General features: G+C 45.7%; 1 protein-coding gene across 4 annotated transcripts in view; it reads right to left on the bottom strand.

Annotated features, from left to right (window-relative positions):
• The window catches only part of CAMTA2 (calmodulin binding transcription activator 2), a 1,245,102-nt gene that overhangs the window by 129,009 nt on the left and 1,097,733 nt on the right, over positions 1–18,360 (bottom strand). For all 4 annotated transcript variants that reach the window (XM_085638475.1, XM_085638477.1, XM_085638474.1 and 1 more), the window contains exon 20: positions 4,771–4,842. In XM_085638475.1, the coding sequence (XP_085494601.1) occupies positions 4,771–4,842 (72 nt within the window). The remainder of the gene's footprint in view (positions 1–4,770; positions 4,843–18,360) is intronic.

Genomic DNA, 18,360 nt, shown 5'->3' with positions numbered 1-18,360 from the left:
AGAGGAACCAACCTGGTTGGAGATTTGTGATCGTGGGGGATGGAACAGAGATGTCCAGTTATATCATTGCATTAGTAATACATGTTTGCCTGTGAACAAATTTCAGTGAATACGCTGCTCTATTTTTGTTTAATGAAAAGAATAAAAATAAAAAAGAAGGTACATATAAGAAAAGTGGGAACCAAGTTAAGATACCACTGTGTCATTTCAAGAGATTTGGGTGGGAACATAAGGATAAGACCTATAAGGAAAAGCATCACAACAGGTGATTTAAACAAGGATGATTGTCTTGGAAATACAAAGAGACTGATAAGTAACCTTTAACGGTGCCCAAGGCAAGTACCTGTGGAGCTAAAGACAGCACAAAAAGCAGGACATTCAACGACTTTGCCTGTAATGGGTCTGCATGGCGAAAGTTACACTAGGCTACAAACTTATTCCAGAGTAAACAGATTTTATAGATGGGCACCTGGCCGCTTGAATGACATCAACTTCTTTGGGAGGGAGGTTGTAGGAAGTCCACACCAATTCAGAGCTAAGATAACTTGGGCCCAGTCGTTCCTGATCTTCAGAACTCAGACAGGAAAGGCAGTGGTGGGAAGGCATACATGAGTCCCGTGCTCTAATCTAGGCAGAATGTGTCTAAGAGAGAGAGCCTCTTGGGAACTCCAACGTTGCAAGTTCTTGGTGGTGATGAAGAGATCAAGGCAGGCTCTGTCCATTACTCAAAGACGCCCTGCACCACCTTCAAGTGTATCTGCCATTCCTGATTCATTAGGCGTCGCCAACTGAGTTCATCCACCCTAACATTTACAGATCCTGTCAGATGGCTCACGTCCACGAAGATGCCTTACTGAGTCAGCTAGTTCCAGAGGCACAGGGTCTACTGGCACAGGACCCCACTCCATGCTGCTTGTTACAGTATCACAGGGCAGTGCTGTCTCTCGTAAGTCCTGGACCGTCCTCTCTATGATGGAAGGTAAGAACCTCAACGCCCATCGAATGGCCCATAATTCCTATTGATTAATGTGAAGAAGGGTCTCCACCAGAGAACCAGAGTCCTCTGATCTCCACCTCTCCCAGATACCCTCCACAACCCAAAGGCCATGTATCCGTCGCTACCATCATATCTGGGTAGGGAGAGGGGCCTGCCGTGGGTCCAATTATGGTTGAACAGCCACCACTTCAGGTCTTTTGCAGTCTCCTCTGAAACCTGGATGGACCCCAACAGGTTCCCTCGGTGCTGCGCCCACTGAGACTTCGGATCCCAATGCAGAGCTTGCATGAGCCATCTGGTGTAGTCTGCCAGCAGGAGGCCAAGAGTAACTTTCACTGAGACTCAAGATGAGGCTCAAACATCAGAATCATAGCTCAAATATTTGATCTCCAGGGTCTGGAGGGAAGCATCGAAATTACACCAAATCCAGAACAGCTTCAATTAAAGCCTTTTGCAGGAGTCAGATGTGATGTTCACAGAGAACCCCAAAGATGGAAGGATGTTCAATGATTTCTGAAAATGGTCCAAGGCTGACTGTGCTGAGCCCGCTTTTAACAGCCAGTCGTGAAGGTTGGGGAAGACTGATATCCCCAATCTCCGTAGATGTGCTGCGCCCACACCGTCACTTTAATGAACACCCCAGGGGAACTGGTTAAGCTGAAGGGTGGCACAGAGACCTGAAAATACTTCTGGTCCACCATGAACCGCAGGAAACACCTGTGGGACTGCAGGATGGGGATTGTACAACAGGCATCCTGAAGGTCCAGTGCTACCATCCAGTCTCCCAGGTCCAGGGCAGATAGTGATAATCTTGGATTTGTGTATTTTCAGGAAGAAATTGAGAGGGTGTAGGTATAATATAGGATGTAGGCCTTTGTCCTGCGTTAGGTAATAACAGAACAAACATAGTGTCCCCAATTCCTGCATACTGGAAATATTTTTAGATGAAAAAACCTCAAACTGATGAGGAATAGAAGGAGCAAACTCCACATCTGCATCAAAAGGAACCAACATCAACGCACATGGGTGGCGCTTGTATGTGGCTTTAGTTTCACTTCCAAACATTGACACAGAGCTTACAACGCCACGTTAGAACGCAGGAACAATGATGACAAAAGTTTAGGAATCTGCAGGTAGAAGTATCCATCAGAACAATTGAGCGTTCCCTATACCTGTTCAATTTGGCTTGATGGATGTCTGAAATCAGCATTTTCTGTCATTGATGCTGAGGTGTATACCAACTACAGAGTAAGATGGAAACTTTTAGGTCGCAGTTTGCCAGACAGTGCAGCTGTATGGTTTGCTGAAGACATCTTGGGGACTTTCAGAAAGATGCCATAGAAATGCATTCCACCCGTTGATTACCATTGGCTTTGTGGGGTTCTGGCTTTCTATTTGATGTCTTTATTTGCTTTAGGCACTTAAGGTTTAGTTCTTCCCTCACGTTGAATTAACTGTGCTTACGTTATTCTTCCACAAACTCCCTTTCTGTAAACAGGCCTTTAAATCTTGTTCTTATCTTGTCACATTTGCTATCCATTCAAAGACCGTGGTCAAATATCAGGCGCTGTCTTCCGAGGCACTTTTTTCTTTTTCTTTCTCTGACTTCAAAGTGAGCCGATTTATGTGACAATCTTGCTGGATACTGGGGGTAGCAAAGAGGTGTTTTTTTCAAGCACAAAACAATATTTAAATGAACTGTGTATGTATTTCAGAATTAGGAACACAAATAAAGCATATTTTATATTTTTTCTGAAGTGTCTTGGAAACACATACTTCAATATGATCAAAATAATCGTTACACTAGGTGATGCAATTTCCACACATTTTTATGTGTGCACTGTATAGTTTTATGAGTAAAACTGTATGTCTGCAAATGTATTGGTCATTTCAATTAAAAATGTGTTGTCTGTAATGGCAGCGCGCTACCACACCATGCATACCCTGCTCTACGCCTCTTCACTCTACTCAGCACCACTCCACACTACTGCACTCTATTCTGCACCACTCTTCTCCATTCTATACCACAGCACTCTATGCCCACACATGCTGCGCCTCTCTACTCTACCCTATGCCACTCTACTCTAAGACACTGCACTCTAGGCCACACTCTGTGCAACTCCACTATATGCCACACTGCAACCAAGCACTGTATGCCCCTGCACTCTACGTCAACCCAGTGTATGCCACTCTAATCTACTCTGCACTTCTGACCTCTACACCACTTTACTCTACACCATAACACACTATGCCACTCTACGCAACTACAATCTACCCTGCACCACTCCACTCTACGTCACTTCACTATACTCTGAAACAATCTGCTCTATGTCACTGCACTCTACGTCACATTAATCTTACCCACTGCACTCTACGTCAATGCATTCTAAACAACTGCAATCTATGTCACTGCACTCAACTTTGCATCACTGTACTCTACACCACTGCTCCCAATGCCATTCTACCCCACTCTAACACTTATTCTGCAACACTGCACTCTTAGCTACTGACCTCTAAGCCACTCTACTCTGCGTTACGCTATTCCACTCTATGGCACCCTAGTCTACTCTGCACCACTTCACTCTATGCCACTGGACTCTACGCCACTTGACTCTACTGAGTGCCACTGCATCACTCAACTCTACACCACTCTACTCTGCGCAACTGCATTCTACTATGCACCACTCTAATCTATGACATTGCATTCTACGGCACTGCATTGTATGCTACTGAAGTCCATGCCACTGCAGTCTACTCTATGCCACTCCATTGTATAGCATTCTACGCGACTCCACACTATGCCACTCTGATACACAACACTCTCTGCTACAACAGCTACAACTCCTTCTCAGGGTTATTAAACGTGTGCACAATGCGTAGTTCAGGACAGCATCGTCAGGCTGGTTGGCAACTGCTATTTGAGGGGAACAGACCCTCCAAATCTTGCTGGATCCACCTTGAAGAGATCAGTGGGTGCCACAACAGACAGCCTGCGTAAACCTGCAGCTTGATTGATATTGAGTGAAAGGATGTCACTGTGGAGTCCTGTCTGCCAACAGCTGGGGCAAAAGCAGTGGAATGGGGGCTGAAGGTTGGAGATCGATGTCAGAGATCACCAAAAAAAATAAAGAACTTTAAGAAACACCCCATCATCTAAATATGCTTTCATGGAGAAGCCACAGTTTTAGATTTAAACTTTTTTGTCCCTCTGGTTTCTTATAAAAATGTTTCTAAAAAGTGCACCAAAACATCTTTTGAAAAGGACTGAAATCTCAAGTATATGTGGATATCTGCGAGGTTAGGCCTGGCAGCTGAGAGTTACCTCAAGATTATTCATCTATGTGGCATCCGAGGCTTAGGAAATTTCTGGGTTAGATACAACAACACATGCCTATGGCTCTGGACAACACCTAGATTCTGTGCAATATTATTTATCAGGATGACCTGCTTCAGCTTCTGGTGTTCTGCATTTCCACCCTAAAGAGTGTACAGAACAGACTGCATGGTAACGCCCCCTTAGGCTTAGTAATCTTGTGACTGTGTATAAGTGAAGCCTGCTTGTTTAGGTGTTGATTGGATAGTAACCATACTGTGTTACACGATATGTATATTTAGAGTAGGAGTATTTTATACAGATACTAAGACCAAACAGACTGCTTGTTTGAGGTTGTCTCACCTTTATGTCCTAATTCTGAGAATGGTATCTGTTAGTTAACCTAGACATCTAAGAGCTGTATTCAGAGCGGAGGGCCCTTAGGATGCATTTGTTTTACCTGTTTGTACTTGCGGTAACATCTCTGGATCACAGCTGCAGCCATTTCTTGCTGCTCTTTTAACCTGCGGCCCTGCAATGACAAAGAAAAGGCAGGGAATCAGCTCTCGGACCAGGCTGAGTTTGACTGTCGAAGGAGCTCACTCAAAACATAAAGAGGGAAAATGCAGGTCTGGCGATACCATACTGTCAACTTCGAATTCTGGCATGTCTCAAAACCAATTACAAAAATGTATGCACATGTTACACCGTACACCCACCAGCGCTCAGCCATGACACATGCACAAACACTGCATACTTGGCAAACAAATAAATCCATCACTAATTTCAAGAGCAGCCTATGGAAGGCTTATTAGTTTACGGTGGTATGCGCTGTTGAAAACACATTGGCATCAAAATGAATGAATTAGAAGGCAACTAAAATGGTGCAATTCAGAAATTTCCCTGGAAGAATGACGACATGACAATGTAATATGCACACCTTAGAGAAGATGAGTGACATAAGATAGCCCAACAAGGCAAAACACATTGATGAAAGCAGGTGCTACTCTGGAGCAGAGGAGAGTACTTTACTTACCTTTGGAAAAGCTCTTTTCGACGGATACTCTCTAGGCACAGATACCTGACCTTGCGAGTCTTCACATGTGACATAATGGATCCGTAAATTATTACAATAGCTCACGCACACCAAAAGGTGGCAAGAACTTCTTGGAGTGAAAGCAATAGCTGCGGTTTTCACCCTGAAGGAATAAGCTCCAAGGCCTCTGGAGGTTCCTTTTCAGTCACTGCACAGCTCAGGTTGACGCAGATCACAATCCATCAGAATAAGCTCTGTTTCTAGACTGCCTTTACTTTTTTCGCACCAGCGAACCTAACAAGCTGATCATCCACAGGTACTCCTTAGACCTATCAATGAATAAACTAAGGGCATGCCTTGGATCCTCCTCCTCAGCTGGATGCTGTGGGGAAAACAAATGCAGGGAGCATGATGGACTGCTCCAAATGGAAGGCAGACACTTCTTTTTGCTCTTTCAGTGTCTAAGTCCAAGCACCAGTTGCCAGGGCAGAAATTAGTATACAGAATCTAAAGTGACAAAGCCTGCATGCAGTTTGCTGATGGCAAATGCAGTTGTAACTGCAATCAAAAATATGGGCTCCAAAGTTAAGACTCTCATGGTACAGATATGAAGTAGCTAAAAGAAAAAAGCACACGTCACAAATGTTAGAACCATACTGAGGTTACACTGTAGCGTAACAAAGGGAGTAGGGGGAAGCGTGAGATAGATTTAACTCGATCACAATGGGTGATTTGAAAAAGGAGGGATAATCAGGCAACAAAGAAGGGCCAAAAGAGGTGATAAGTAAACCTTAACTGTGCCCACTGTAAAGCCTTGCCCAGGCCAAAGATGAAATAAAATTAGCAGATAATCTAATATGTAGATGGTCAACCTGTTTTTCTTCACACCAGGTGGCAAATATGGACCAGTAACTTGGATAAATAAGATTTAGTGGAAGGGTAGCGAGCAGCCAAAATGACATCCACCACTTCAGGCAGTAGAACAAAACATCTCAGTTGGTTCTGCTCTATCAACCTGCATGAAGGTGTAGCCTGTGGAGGTCAGAGTGTAGCACCCTACCTTGCTACTAGGACTGCAAACCCTCCTGAAGAAGTTAAATGGGGGAGGTTAATGTCCAGGGTGAGCTAGTTCGATTACTGGACTCTTCGGGTCACCAGAATGAGTTGAGCTCGGCCCTGCCCGACTTTATTCAGGACCCTCGGAAACAGCAGCAGAAAAAGAAAGGACTATTGAGGCTAGAATACTACTGAAAGCAGATTGTACCTCCTAGAGACCACAGAAAAGAAACTCTATAGTGAAGAAAGCTGGACTCTGAATGTTCTCGGAGATAGCGTATAGGTGTACCTAGGATGTGCCCCACTAGACGAAGACACTCTGTGCCACTTCTGGAAGCATATTCTACTTTTGATCAGCAAGATGATGCCTGTGAAGTTCTCCCTTCCTCATGTTAAGGGAACCGCCCAATAAATGACTGCCAGGGAAATCCGGTAAAGAGCCTGCCATCAGCAAAGCCTCAGGGCCTTCCGACAAGGGGCATGAGGCCCATATCATGCGTACTTGTTGCAGTACCATATGGATGACATGCTGTCTGTCAACTCCTGGATTGGCCTGCACTTTACATAAGTTAGAAAAGCCTTTAAGCCCTAACAGGTGGCTCACACTTCCAAAGGATTTATAGGGTGACACTTGCTCCATCACATAGCAAAAACCTTGGATGTTCATGTGACCTCCCGAAAGATGACACATTTGTCACTACTGCCTGCAAGACTGGTATCTGTCATCCACCATCCACCATGGAAGGTCTTGAGATAACTCATCATCCCCATCAGATATACAGAACAGATCTTGTCTGAAAGTCATCCTCAGTGCTGAGCCCATTACAGCTTCAGATCCCATTGAAGGCTCACATTTGCCAAAGGGTGTAAGCCACCATCATGATGAACAGTGCCAAGAGCTCAAGAAGTGTCAGAAGCAAGACGCCTAGAACAGCCTCCCCCACCTGAAACATTAGACTCATAACCTGGCTATCCTGGACTTGTTACAGAGGTAGAAAGGCCTTCACAGGGACCATTTTGTGGATGGCCGCAATAAAGAAAATTCTCTGCACAGACCAGAGTTGGAGAACCCTAGGGTGGTGGTGGTAGAGAAACAGGAATGTGTGTATGCTCAGCCTGCGAATATAAGCTGCATGAACTGATATAGCCTTTGTGAATACCTGAGGGGCCTTTGTAAGGGCATGACATTGAACTCAAAGTGGTCTGTGGACAACCACAAAACAAAGGTACTTCCTGTGGGAATGCATGACTGGCACAAGAAACTACATGCCCTCTCTGTCCAGGGGCACCATCTGGTATTAGGGGTCCAATGTCAGCAGGACCTCAGCAACTCAACATTTTTTAGGAAAAATTAAAGAATCAGAGGTCTAAAAATTGACCTCAGACCCTGTCCTCCTTGGGACCACAAACAGCGAAGTCAGCATCCAATGTTGTGAACGCTGACTCAGTCATGCTTCCCTAGATTAGCAGCATCTGGCTGGTGAATAGCTTCAGTTGTGCTTCTTCTTCGACTTGTCTTTCAACTGTGTCTTTGACCAACCTGATGAGGATGACCTTGATAGAGATTAGAATTGCTTCTTGTGTTCTATGATATAGAGCTTGGCCTCTCGGTAACTGATGGTATTTGCGAGCATGAAGAAATTTTTGTTGCAGAACTTGGATAGTCCCAATGCAAGCAAGTTAATGGCCATCAGGGCCACTTCAAATCTACTACAGAATCCAGGCATTCAGCTAAATCATAACAAATCAACTTCTAATCCGGTCCCACAAATTCAGCACTCAACATCAAAAGTGGTAAAGCGTGCATCTTTCAGTTAACAGATTATCTATGCATTGCTATAAGAAAATTCAGAGAGCATATATCCACTAGGCCTCATGGTTGCCTGAATCTTTGTTGGAGCTGCGCCTGAGGCCCTCAGGAATTAGTGGCAACTGGTGGACCCAAAAGTCTGACGCTCATGAAGCTAACGTTGACAGCATCCGTAGGCTTTCAGTCCCTTCCCTAGTGGTTGCAGAACAGTATGCTGTAAAAATCCCATTTCAAACTGCGTCTCCAGAATGTTCTGAATGGAGAGATGGCTTTTGGAATTTGATATCCATATGGTTAATCTAATGATCCAAGGAAAGCATCTAATCACAAGAACACATTCCACAACAATATGCTGATTATGTGGGTCTACCTTAAAGCCCCAAAGGAATCGCATCGACATCTCCCTAAGGCAATATAACAACGCACTACAGAGACACACAAGGAGAAGCGAAATCTAGAGTGCTCTCTATGAAAGCTCTGAAAATCTGGCTTTCACCCAACAGAATCAATCTTCAGATAAAAGTGAGTTCACCTTAAAGTCTAAAGAAGTCCACCAAACTTTCTAGATTTACATTAGCAGCAAGATCGCAAAAGGTTTCACTTTGCAGGGTTCCATCAAATATATCTCTTTGCCATAATAGAACACACAAAATGAAGAAATTGTGTTTGGAGATTTCAATAACACAAATCTAATAAGAATGCCCTTTAGATCAGCTGGTCAAATATGTTTTTGGGAAGCGTTTCACTCACTCCAAACTTCATTAACATGCTTAAGCTAAATACCAAAACAGAATTAACCTCATCTGTCTGGCATAGCAGGGACAATGGTGGCATCTGTATCTGTTACTCCAGTCAGAGACACCACACCAGATACAGAGGCAAGAAGAAACTCCTCTCAAAACCACCTGAGAGCCTCCATAAGGGAGGACACTGAACCTCCAGTCAGCAAGTGAATCCAATTTGACAATTTAAGCACCCTGTTTTACCATTCTAAAGGGAGGCAAATGAACAGTGGCACCACTGGTACATATTCCAAAAGTATAAGCCTCTTAATCTCGTGCATTGAGAAGCAAGTTAGACCAATGACATGCTACAAAAGACAATGCCACCTTGCCATTGAGTACTGAGTATGTACATAACAGTGATGGTTTTAATTTTTCCTCTTTGTTTTCTGCTATATCACTATGCAGATTCTGACTCACCCCAATATAGCCGCTCCCTCTTGGGGCCCGTTATTAGTCTTTTTTCAGTCTCACACGCTGCCTCTACCTTAACCAATATGGCAGCTCCGTTTTCCAGTCCTCTGTCAATTTCACAAGCTCTTTGGACTGCACGTCGGTGTGCCATATCAGGTAAATTTTCTTGCCGCTGGCATCATACCAGAGACGCTTTGAGGAAATTGCTGCCCTCACAACTTACCTGTTTTCTTCAATGGGACTTCATGGCTGGCATCGACACTGTAGCATTCTCCATCCACTTTGGCGACTGCCTCCCTCAGGTGAACTAGCACACTGGTATTTACCAGAATCTGATTTGAATGGACTCTGGCTGTCCTGGGGAACTTAGGTACGAGTTTGGGCCTTCAAATTCTTTCTTTTTCACTTTATCCCCGTCTGCTCTACTTATTGTTTTTGTCATCATTACCACTGCAGGCTACCCAATGGGTTAATTTTTCCACAGATGTCTGCTGGGGAGTTATCACACTTCTCAGGTGAGCTCCTCTGCTCCTTCTCTTTCCTTTGTTTTTTTGGCCCGGGACACACTCGAAATCATTTTTATTTCTTATCCTTCTTCTCAAATTTACAGGGCCTTTAAGAATACTCTCAAGGGCTAAAGAGTAATTTAGAGTGTTGATGATGATCGCAGAAGGGACTGAAACGTTGTTGAGTAACTAATCCTACCACAGACCCACCTTCCAGTTCATGATTTAATGTGACCGGCTGCGCTGTTCTTGTTATTTTGATATATGAGAGCATCTAATTTATTACAAGGGTGTATCACTTATGAAAGAGCAGAGAGAATGTTGTTCTAAACAAGAACTTACTGTGCCGTTTATTTTGCTTTGGTTATCCGACTGATTAAAACGGTCATTTGACTTCATATCATCGCTGCATACTTTTGTAACTAGCCTTTTTTTCTACTGAACTAATGTTTTATAGAACTTTAGATATTGTTTAAGTCCCAAAGAATGAAGAGTCCTTTTAACAGCCATAGATAGATGTGAAAAAATGTTGGCAAGTTATAATTTTTTGCTCAGCTGGGACAAAGTTGGCACCTTATGTATGAATAAAGGATTTGTGGAGAGAGAGGATTTTTTTTCTGTCAAATTTTAGATCGGGAGGTTGCATAGAAAAGGAGTATGCTACTTACCAGTATGCATCAGTTCTTGGCATGTAGAGCTGCAGATCTACACACTTGTGCATAGATCGCCATCTGGTGTTGGGCCCGGATGTTTGCAGTTGTTTTTCCTCTTGGAAAGTCTTTGGAAGTCACGAGGTCGGTGACTCCTCCTTTGGATCGTATTGCGCATGGGCTTCGACTCCATCCTTAGATTGTTTTTCGCCAGCAGGGAAAGATGGAGCGTAGTAATAACAGTGAAGATGCCCATGTGTGTTGTATCTAAATAAGATAGACTGGAACAGATAAAGGCAGCCGGGGAGGCGGGTGGGCATGTGTAGATCTGCAGCTCTACATGCCAAGAAAAGATGCATACTGGTAAGTAGCATATTCCGTTCGAGGCATATGAGCTGCAGATTACACACTTGTGCATAGATTATATAGCAGTACCCATCCTTAGCGGCGACCACCCGTATCTGTTGCAGTGGTTTGAAATAATGTTCTGAGTACAGCCTGGTCCACACTAGCCTGCTGCTTAGTTTGCACATCTGCACAATAGTGTTTAGTGAAAGTGTGCGGTGTTGACCATGTAGCTGCTTTGCAGATATCATCTAATGGGATGTTTCCTAGAAAAGCCATTGAAGCCCCTATTTTACGTGTAGAGTGGGCTTTAGGGGGAACGGATAGCGTTCGTTTTGCTTTGTGGTAGCAAATCTGAATGCATTTGACAATCCACCTAGCTATCCCCGACTTGGAGATGGGGTTGCCTTTGTGTGGTGGTGAGAAAGAGACAAACAGTTGTTTGGTCTTACGGAAAGGTTGTGTTCTCTCTATGTAGTAGAGTAAGGCTCGTTTGACATCTAATGTGTGAAGAGCTCTTTCTGCAACCGTTTGTGGTTGCGAGAAGAAGACTGGTAGTTCTACAGATTGGTTTAGGTGAAAGGGAGAAATGACTTTAGGGAGGAATTTTGGGTTGGTACGGAGAACAACCTTGTTCTGGTGCATTTGGAGAAAAGGTTCTTGAATGGTAAGTGCTTGTATCTCACTGACCCTTCTGAGGGAAGTGATGGCTACAAGAAAAGCGGTTTTCCATGTTAGGAATTGAAGTTAACATTTGTGTAGAGGTTCGAAGGGAGGCCCCATTAGTCTGGTGAGAACGATATTTAAGTTCCACACAGGTGAGGGTGGCACTCTGGGGGGAATTATTCTTTTAAGGCCTTCCATGAAGGCTTTAATGGCAGGAACTCTAAAGAGTGATAGATGTTGCCTGTTTTGTAGATAAGCTGCTATGGCTGCAAGGTGCAGTCTAATGGACGTATAGGCTAGATTGCATCTTTGTAGATGTAGTAAATAGCCTATGATGTGTTGAATGGACACATCTAGGGGATTGATGGTATTGTTGTGACAATAGACAACAAAACGTTTCCACTTGGCCGCGTAGCACGCTCTAGTGGTAGGGCGCCTAGCTTCTTTGATGACGTTCATACAGTCAGGGGGAAGATTTAGGTAACCAAATTCTAGGATTTCAGGAGCCAGATCGCAAGGTTGAGCTGAGCTGGGTCTGGGTGCCTGATCTCTCCATGGTTCTGGGTTAAAAAATGTGGAGAGGGGTGTCATTTTTGGTGAGGTACTACGGATAGTTCCAGCAGTGTGGTGTACCACGGTTGTCTGGCCCAAGTTGGAGCTACTAGGATTAGTGTGAGGGAGTGTTGTTGAAGTTTGCGCACTACTAGTGGAATGAGTGGGAGAGGCGGAAAAGCGTATGCAAATCTGCCTGACCAGTTCATCCATATCGCATTGCCTTTGGACAATGGGTGTGGATATCTGGCGGCGAAGCTTGGGCATTTGGCGTTTTTGTGGGTGGTGAAGAGGTCTATCTGTGGATGCCCCCACATTTGAAAGTACGGGTGAAGAACTTGTGGGTGGAGTTCCCACTTGTGGAGTTGTTGTGTTTGTCTGCTGAGCAGATCTGCTATGGTATTTTGGACTCCTGGGCTAGGAGAAAGATGTTCTGGGGTATGGCCCATCTCCATATGCTCTGTGCTAGCTGGGAGAGCTGTGGAGAGTGCGTGCCACCTTGTTTTTGTATATAGTACATGGCTGTCATGTTGTCTGTGCGGACTAGGACTGCCTTGACTGAAATCTGTGTTTGAAAAGATTTTAGGGCTAAAAATATGGCTAGTAACTCCAGATGGTTGATGTGGAGTAACTTTTGTTGAGGTGTCCATCTGCCCTGCATGGTGTGATGTAATAGGTGTGCACCCCAGCCGGAGAGCGATGCGTCTGTTGTCAGTACTATCTGAGGAACCGGGTCCAGGAACGGTCGACCTTTGGAAAGGTTTGTGGTGGTCCACCACTGCAGAGAGCGATGGGTACGGCCGTCTACCAACACCAGATCTGTTAATTGACCTTGGGCCTGGTTCCATTGGCGCGCTAAGCACTCTTGGAGAGGACGCATCTGGAGTCTTGCATGAGGTACTATGAATATGCAAGAGGCCATCATCCCTATTAGTTGCATAAACACCCGAGCTGGAAGAGAGTGTTGTGCCATAAATTTTGCGCGTAGAGCCTGAATGCTTGTAATCCTGGCAGGACTGGGGTAGGCTAGCGCTTTTGAGGTGTCTATGGTGGCACCGAGGTATTGTTTTATGTAGGATGGTTGTACATGGGACTTTGCGTGGTTTACTGTGAAGCCCAGTTGGTGAAGTAGCTGGATAGTGGCATGCGTGTGTTGTACACACTGGTTGTATGAACTGGCTTTTATTAGCCAGTATGGGAAGACATGGATGTGTTGTCTCCTCAGGTGTGCTGCCACTACTGCTAGGCACTTGGTGAATACTCGTGGTGCTGTTGTGACTCCGAATGGGAGTACTTTGAATTGGTAGTGTTGGTTGTCCACTACAAATCTGAGGAACTTCCTGTGAGCATTGTGCACAGGAATGTGGAAATAAGCGTCTTTTAGGTCTAAAGTGGTCAGGAAGTCGTTTTGGGAGAGCAGTGGAAGTACCTGCTGAAGTGTTACCATGTGAAAATGGTCTGAATGCAAGTATGTGTTTAGGGGCCGGAGGTCTAGGATGGGCCATAGAGTCTCGTCCCTTTTTGGTATGAGAAAATATATGGAGTAAACCCCCATATTTCGTTGGTTGGTAGGAACGTGTCTTATCGCCCCTTTTTGTAGGAGGGGGATTACCTCCTGCTTTAGTAATGTTAGATGTTCCTGTGACATTGGGCGTTGTCTGGGTGGAATGTTTGGGGGGGGTAGATATTAGTTCTAGGCAGTAGCCTGACCGAATTATTTGTGTGACCCATTTGTCTGAGGTGATGGTAGCCCAGACAGGAAGGAAATTTTGGAGTCAGCCCCCGACCGGAGTGGGATGGTCTGGGGGGAGTGGAGGGAAGTCATTGGGTAGGTGTGGAGGCAGAGCGGGCGGTGTTTGTCTTGTCTCTGCCTTTATTATTGTTGCCCCTGTAGCCGCCTCTTTGGTAACCCCTTGTGAAGGTGGATTGGGTAGGGGCTTTATATGAAGTGGAAGCGGTATCAGAGGAGTATCCTCTGGATGTACTCCGAAAGGAAGAACGGCGAAAGGAACGCCTGGGAGGGTGTGATTGTAAGGCTCCCATAGATTTCGCCGTGTCTGTGTCTTTTTTCATCTTTTCTAGGGCCTCATCTATTTTTGGGCCGAACAGATGTTCCTGGTCAAAGGGGTGGTTCAGGATGGAAGCTTGTACTTCTGGTTTAAATCCTGAGATCCTTAGCCAGGCATGGCGACGGAGGAGGACGCTAGTATTGATGGCCCTGAAGGCGGTGTCGGCTGCATCTAGGGCACAACGGATGGAGGTATTAGTGATGGTTTTGCCCTCCTGAATTAACTCGTTTGCCCTGTATTTGTCAGGGAGGTGTTGCATTATGGCTTCTAGTTCGTCATAATGGGCCCTGTCATATCTTGCTAGTAGCGCTTGTGTATTAGCGATACGCCATATGTTGGCAGCTTGTGATGCAGTGCGCTTGCCAGATGCGTCCAAGAGTTTTGACTCTTTGTCAGGTGGTGGTGCTTCGCCTGACGCCTGGGAGTTGGCCCTTTTTCGTGCTGTGGACACTACCAGGGAATCTAGTGGTGCTGGCCCGCTGATGTAGGAGGGATCTGTAGGGGCGGCTTTATATTTTTTCTCAATGCGCGGGCTAATGACCCTGGCTCTGACTGGGTCTTTAAAGACCTCCGGCACATGTTTTATAACCCCTTTGAGCATGGGCAGTAAGGAGGTGGCCCTATGCGTGGTGTCGAAAGTATCGAGGAGGAATTCTTCCTCCACGGGGTCAGTATGGCGATCTACCCCGTGATAGTGTGCAGCCCTCTGTAGTAAGTGGTTGAACCCGAATGAGTCTTCTGGTGGGGATGGTCTCGAAGGATAGAGATCATCTTGTGGGACGTTAAGGATGTCGGGGATGTTATAGTCGTCCCATGGGTCTGGGGAGCCTGTGGGGGTAGGGTCCCCTGTAGGTAAGTCTTGGGGCACGTCCCCTATTTCATCATATGTGTCATCATGATCATCATCATCCAGAGGAGGTGTTGGGGAATGATGAGGAGAAGGTGGAGGAGGGGAAGGTGGAGGGGGTGGAAGAGGTGGGAAAGGTATTCTGAAAGGTGAGGTAGCAGAGTCCTTCCTCTTTGGAGGTGTAGCTGGGGCAGGTTTTTCCAGCTGTCTCTTTTTGATGCTGAGCATCAAATGTCCGGTTTTGGGATCCCTGGTCAATGTCTTTTGCAATGGATCCGGTGTTAAGAGTTCTTCTGAAGGTGGTTTATCCGTCGGCGCCGAAGTTATCGGGGCCGTTGGTTTTCTGGCTTTAGTGTCCTGTTTGGAACTATGCGGCTTGGAAAGGGCTTTTTGTTTGGTCGGTGCCAAGATGGGTTTCGGCTTCGAGATCACGGTGCCGATTGCCTTGTGTGTTTTTGTCGGTTCCGGGGATGGTGTCGGTACCGAGGAGCTGGGTTTCGGCACCGAGTGTTTCGGTATGGAGCTCGGTGCCGAAGAGGAGGCAATTTTCTTTTTCGTTGTCGGTGCGGAGGAGTGTTTGATGGCACCGACGGTGGGCTGGCTCGAGCCGCCGGAAGGCTTAATCGGCTTCTTTACCGGTCCCGAAGGTGCAGTGTGGGAAGCAGTGTCCGTTGTCTTACCTAGGCCCGGAGGCGAAGGCGTGACCGAAGCCTTTTTCGGTACCGGCGAGGGTGGGGGGGGGGGGGGGGGAGGGGGTTGGGGGGGGGGGCAAATTGGTACTCACGACCCTCTGTGCCGGAGTGATGTCCTCCACATCTGAATCGTCTGCTTCGGAGGCGCTGACGAAGGCCCTCGTCGGTGTGGTGTTCTTCTGGAGGGTCGACGCACTCTCCGAAGATGTCATCTGGAATCGCCGTCGATGAGTGTGCCATGGTTCTTCTTGCCCGTCGGTCTCGAATAGTTTTCTTGGACCGGAAGGACTTGCACGCCAGACAGTCTCGAGCCTCGTGTTCAGGGGAGAGGCAGAGGTTACATACTTCGTGGAGATCAGTGTGGGGGAATTTCGATCCACATCGAGGGCACTTCTTGAAGGGAGTCCTTTCCATTAGCCAGGACCGGAGCTTGGGTAGGCCCGAAGGCTGTCGTCGACGACTGGAATCGAAGGCCTTGATCGATGAGAGCCGCGCCGAGAGTGGAGATCGCGTTCGAAACAATACACGAATTGGGGTGAGAATTGCGCGCCGATTGAACTGGAAACCTGTTCGGAACCGGAGTGCGAAGATCACATCCGAGCCCGATGGCGGAAAAAAACAATCTGAGGATGGTGCCGAAGCCCATGCGCAATACGATCCAAAGGAGGAGTCACCGACCTCGTGACTTCCAAAGACTTTCCAAGAGGAAAAACAACTGCAAACATCCGGGCCCAACACCAGATGGCGATCTATGCACAAGTGTGTAATCTGCAGCTCATATGCCTCGAACACATGTATTTTAAAGATATTTCTTGTTTTCACTAATAAGAAGGCAGACTTCCATAAGAACATCTGAAAAGATGCTTTATGTACAGGCTAAAAGCAATGTATTGCTTTCCCAAGCAGAGGGTCTCTATGCTAGAAAGGGGAAAAGTGGTAAAATAACCTCAAAGATGTACTTTAATCTAAGAATATCTCAAGGTAGACTCTGCGTGCAAGGCAGTATAACATGTGGAGGCATTTAAAAGAAAGGCAATATTGAGCTGCTGCCAAAAAAAAAATGTTTTACAATGGAAACTGCTCTACCTACCTTTAGGATCTTTTTACTGTTTGCTGGAATGTTAGGAAACCATGCTCTAGGTCGTTAGCAGCCAAGGGGTCAGGAGCAGAGAAGCTCGACTGTGGTACAACCCCTGGCCTTGATATTTGGAGAGAAAGTATGAATCAGTTTTGAATAGGGTCGGCGTCTCTTACTTACAGATCCCACAGCTTTATGAACCAAAATTATCGGGACTCACCCTTGGACAATAAGTATCAGTGTACATGTTTTTTTTATTCAACTACCTTAGGACCAGTTGAATTGGGGGTATGTCATTTCAAATATCCCTGACCAGGGAATCAAAAGCACTTCCTTTTGGAACTCTGGATGACACCACCTGCTTGAACAGCTGCATCATTTGGAACTCTCTGATGTAGCGAAGAGATCCAGGGGAGATGTGCTGCATGTCTGAAGTACCAACTCCAGCTATCTTGATTCCAGCTCCTATTTGTGGCAATCCATGTGTTTTCTTGCTTAAGGGATCTGCCATCATATTGTGTAATCCTGCCCCGAATTCCACAGTCACGCTGACTTTGTGATGCAGCATGCAGTACCAAAGCAGTTGCCTTGCTCATGACAGATGATTCGATTTTGTTACAAAAAGCGTTCAGAGTAATCATATGGTTTGCCCTTATTCTGACATCCTGGTGCGAGATCAGTAGTAAAATCGCCTTCAACACTAGCCTGACTGTCCTTGGCGCAAGTTGGTTGATGTGCAGGTTTTGTTTTGAGGAGTCAAGGAACCACATACGGACAAGGTTCTTTACATGTGCTTCCCAGCCTCTCATTGAAGCATATGTTTTTAGACGAAACTGTGGGTGCACTTTGTAAAGATCCTGCCATGTGTAGCTTGAGGAGCTAAACACTGAGATATGGAAAGACTCTCATCCCTTCATGCTGCAAATGTGCAGCCAATGGACAGAGATATGTTGTAAATATTCTGGGTGCAGACGTGTAGCCAAAAGGGAGTGCTTTGAACTGGCAGTGATGGCCATCCACCATAAAGTGTAGGTTTTTCCTATGCTGTTAACGTATTGGCAGATGGAAATACATATCTTCATGATCTATTAATAATAAATAACCTTGCTTACTGATGGGAGTAGAAGAGACCCAGTAGTAAAATCATCCTGAAAATGTGCTTCTTTATAAACATGTTCAGTGCCCTCAAGTCTAGAATGGAGCACCATTGCACAGATTCCAAATAAAATCACTTATGTAGATTTTCCATCGTAGAGGCTCCCGATGTTCCTGATGTTTCCTTCTTAAAGGAAACTTAAGTGAATTTGACAAAGTGTATTGTGTGTCTATACTCTACTAGATCCAAAAGCCAGAGTTTCATGGCAACTATTCACCAGAATGAAAATCCTGCCTGTGCCATTCCTCCACAGGCATAGAAAGCAGAGGGTGGGAGCTGCCCTGAACATCAGGTACGTCTGTTACTTTCTTGGCCCTTGGTGTTTGATGGGCCCCTTTGTTTGTGATCCTGTCTCCAGAGTACTTATCTCGTTATTGTCTCATATAAGAGT

The sequence above is a fragment of the Triturus cristatus genome, chromosome 12 (genome assembly GCF_964204655.1).
Source record: "Triturus cristatus chromosome 12, aTriCri1.1, whole genome shotgun sequence".
Lineage (NCBI taxonomy): Eukaryota > Metazoa > Chordata > Amphibia > Caudata > Salamandridae > Triturus > Triturus cristatus.
Note: the sequence above shows the minus strand (reverse complement) of the source record. Positions and strands in the feature narration are given on the sequence as shown.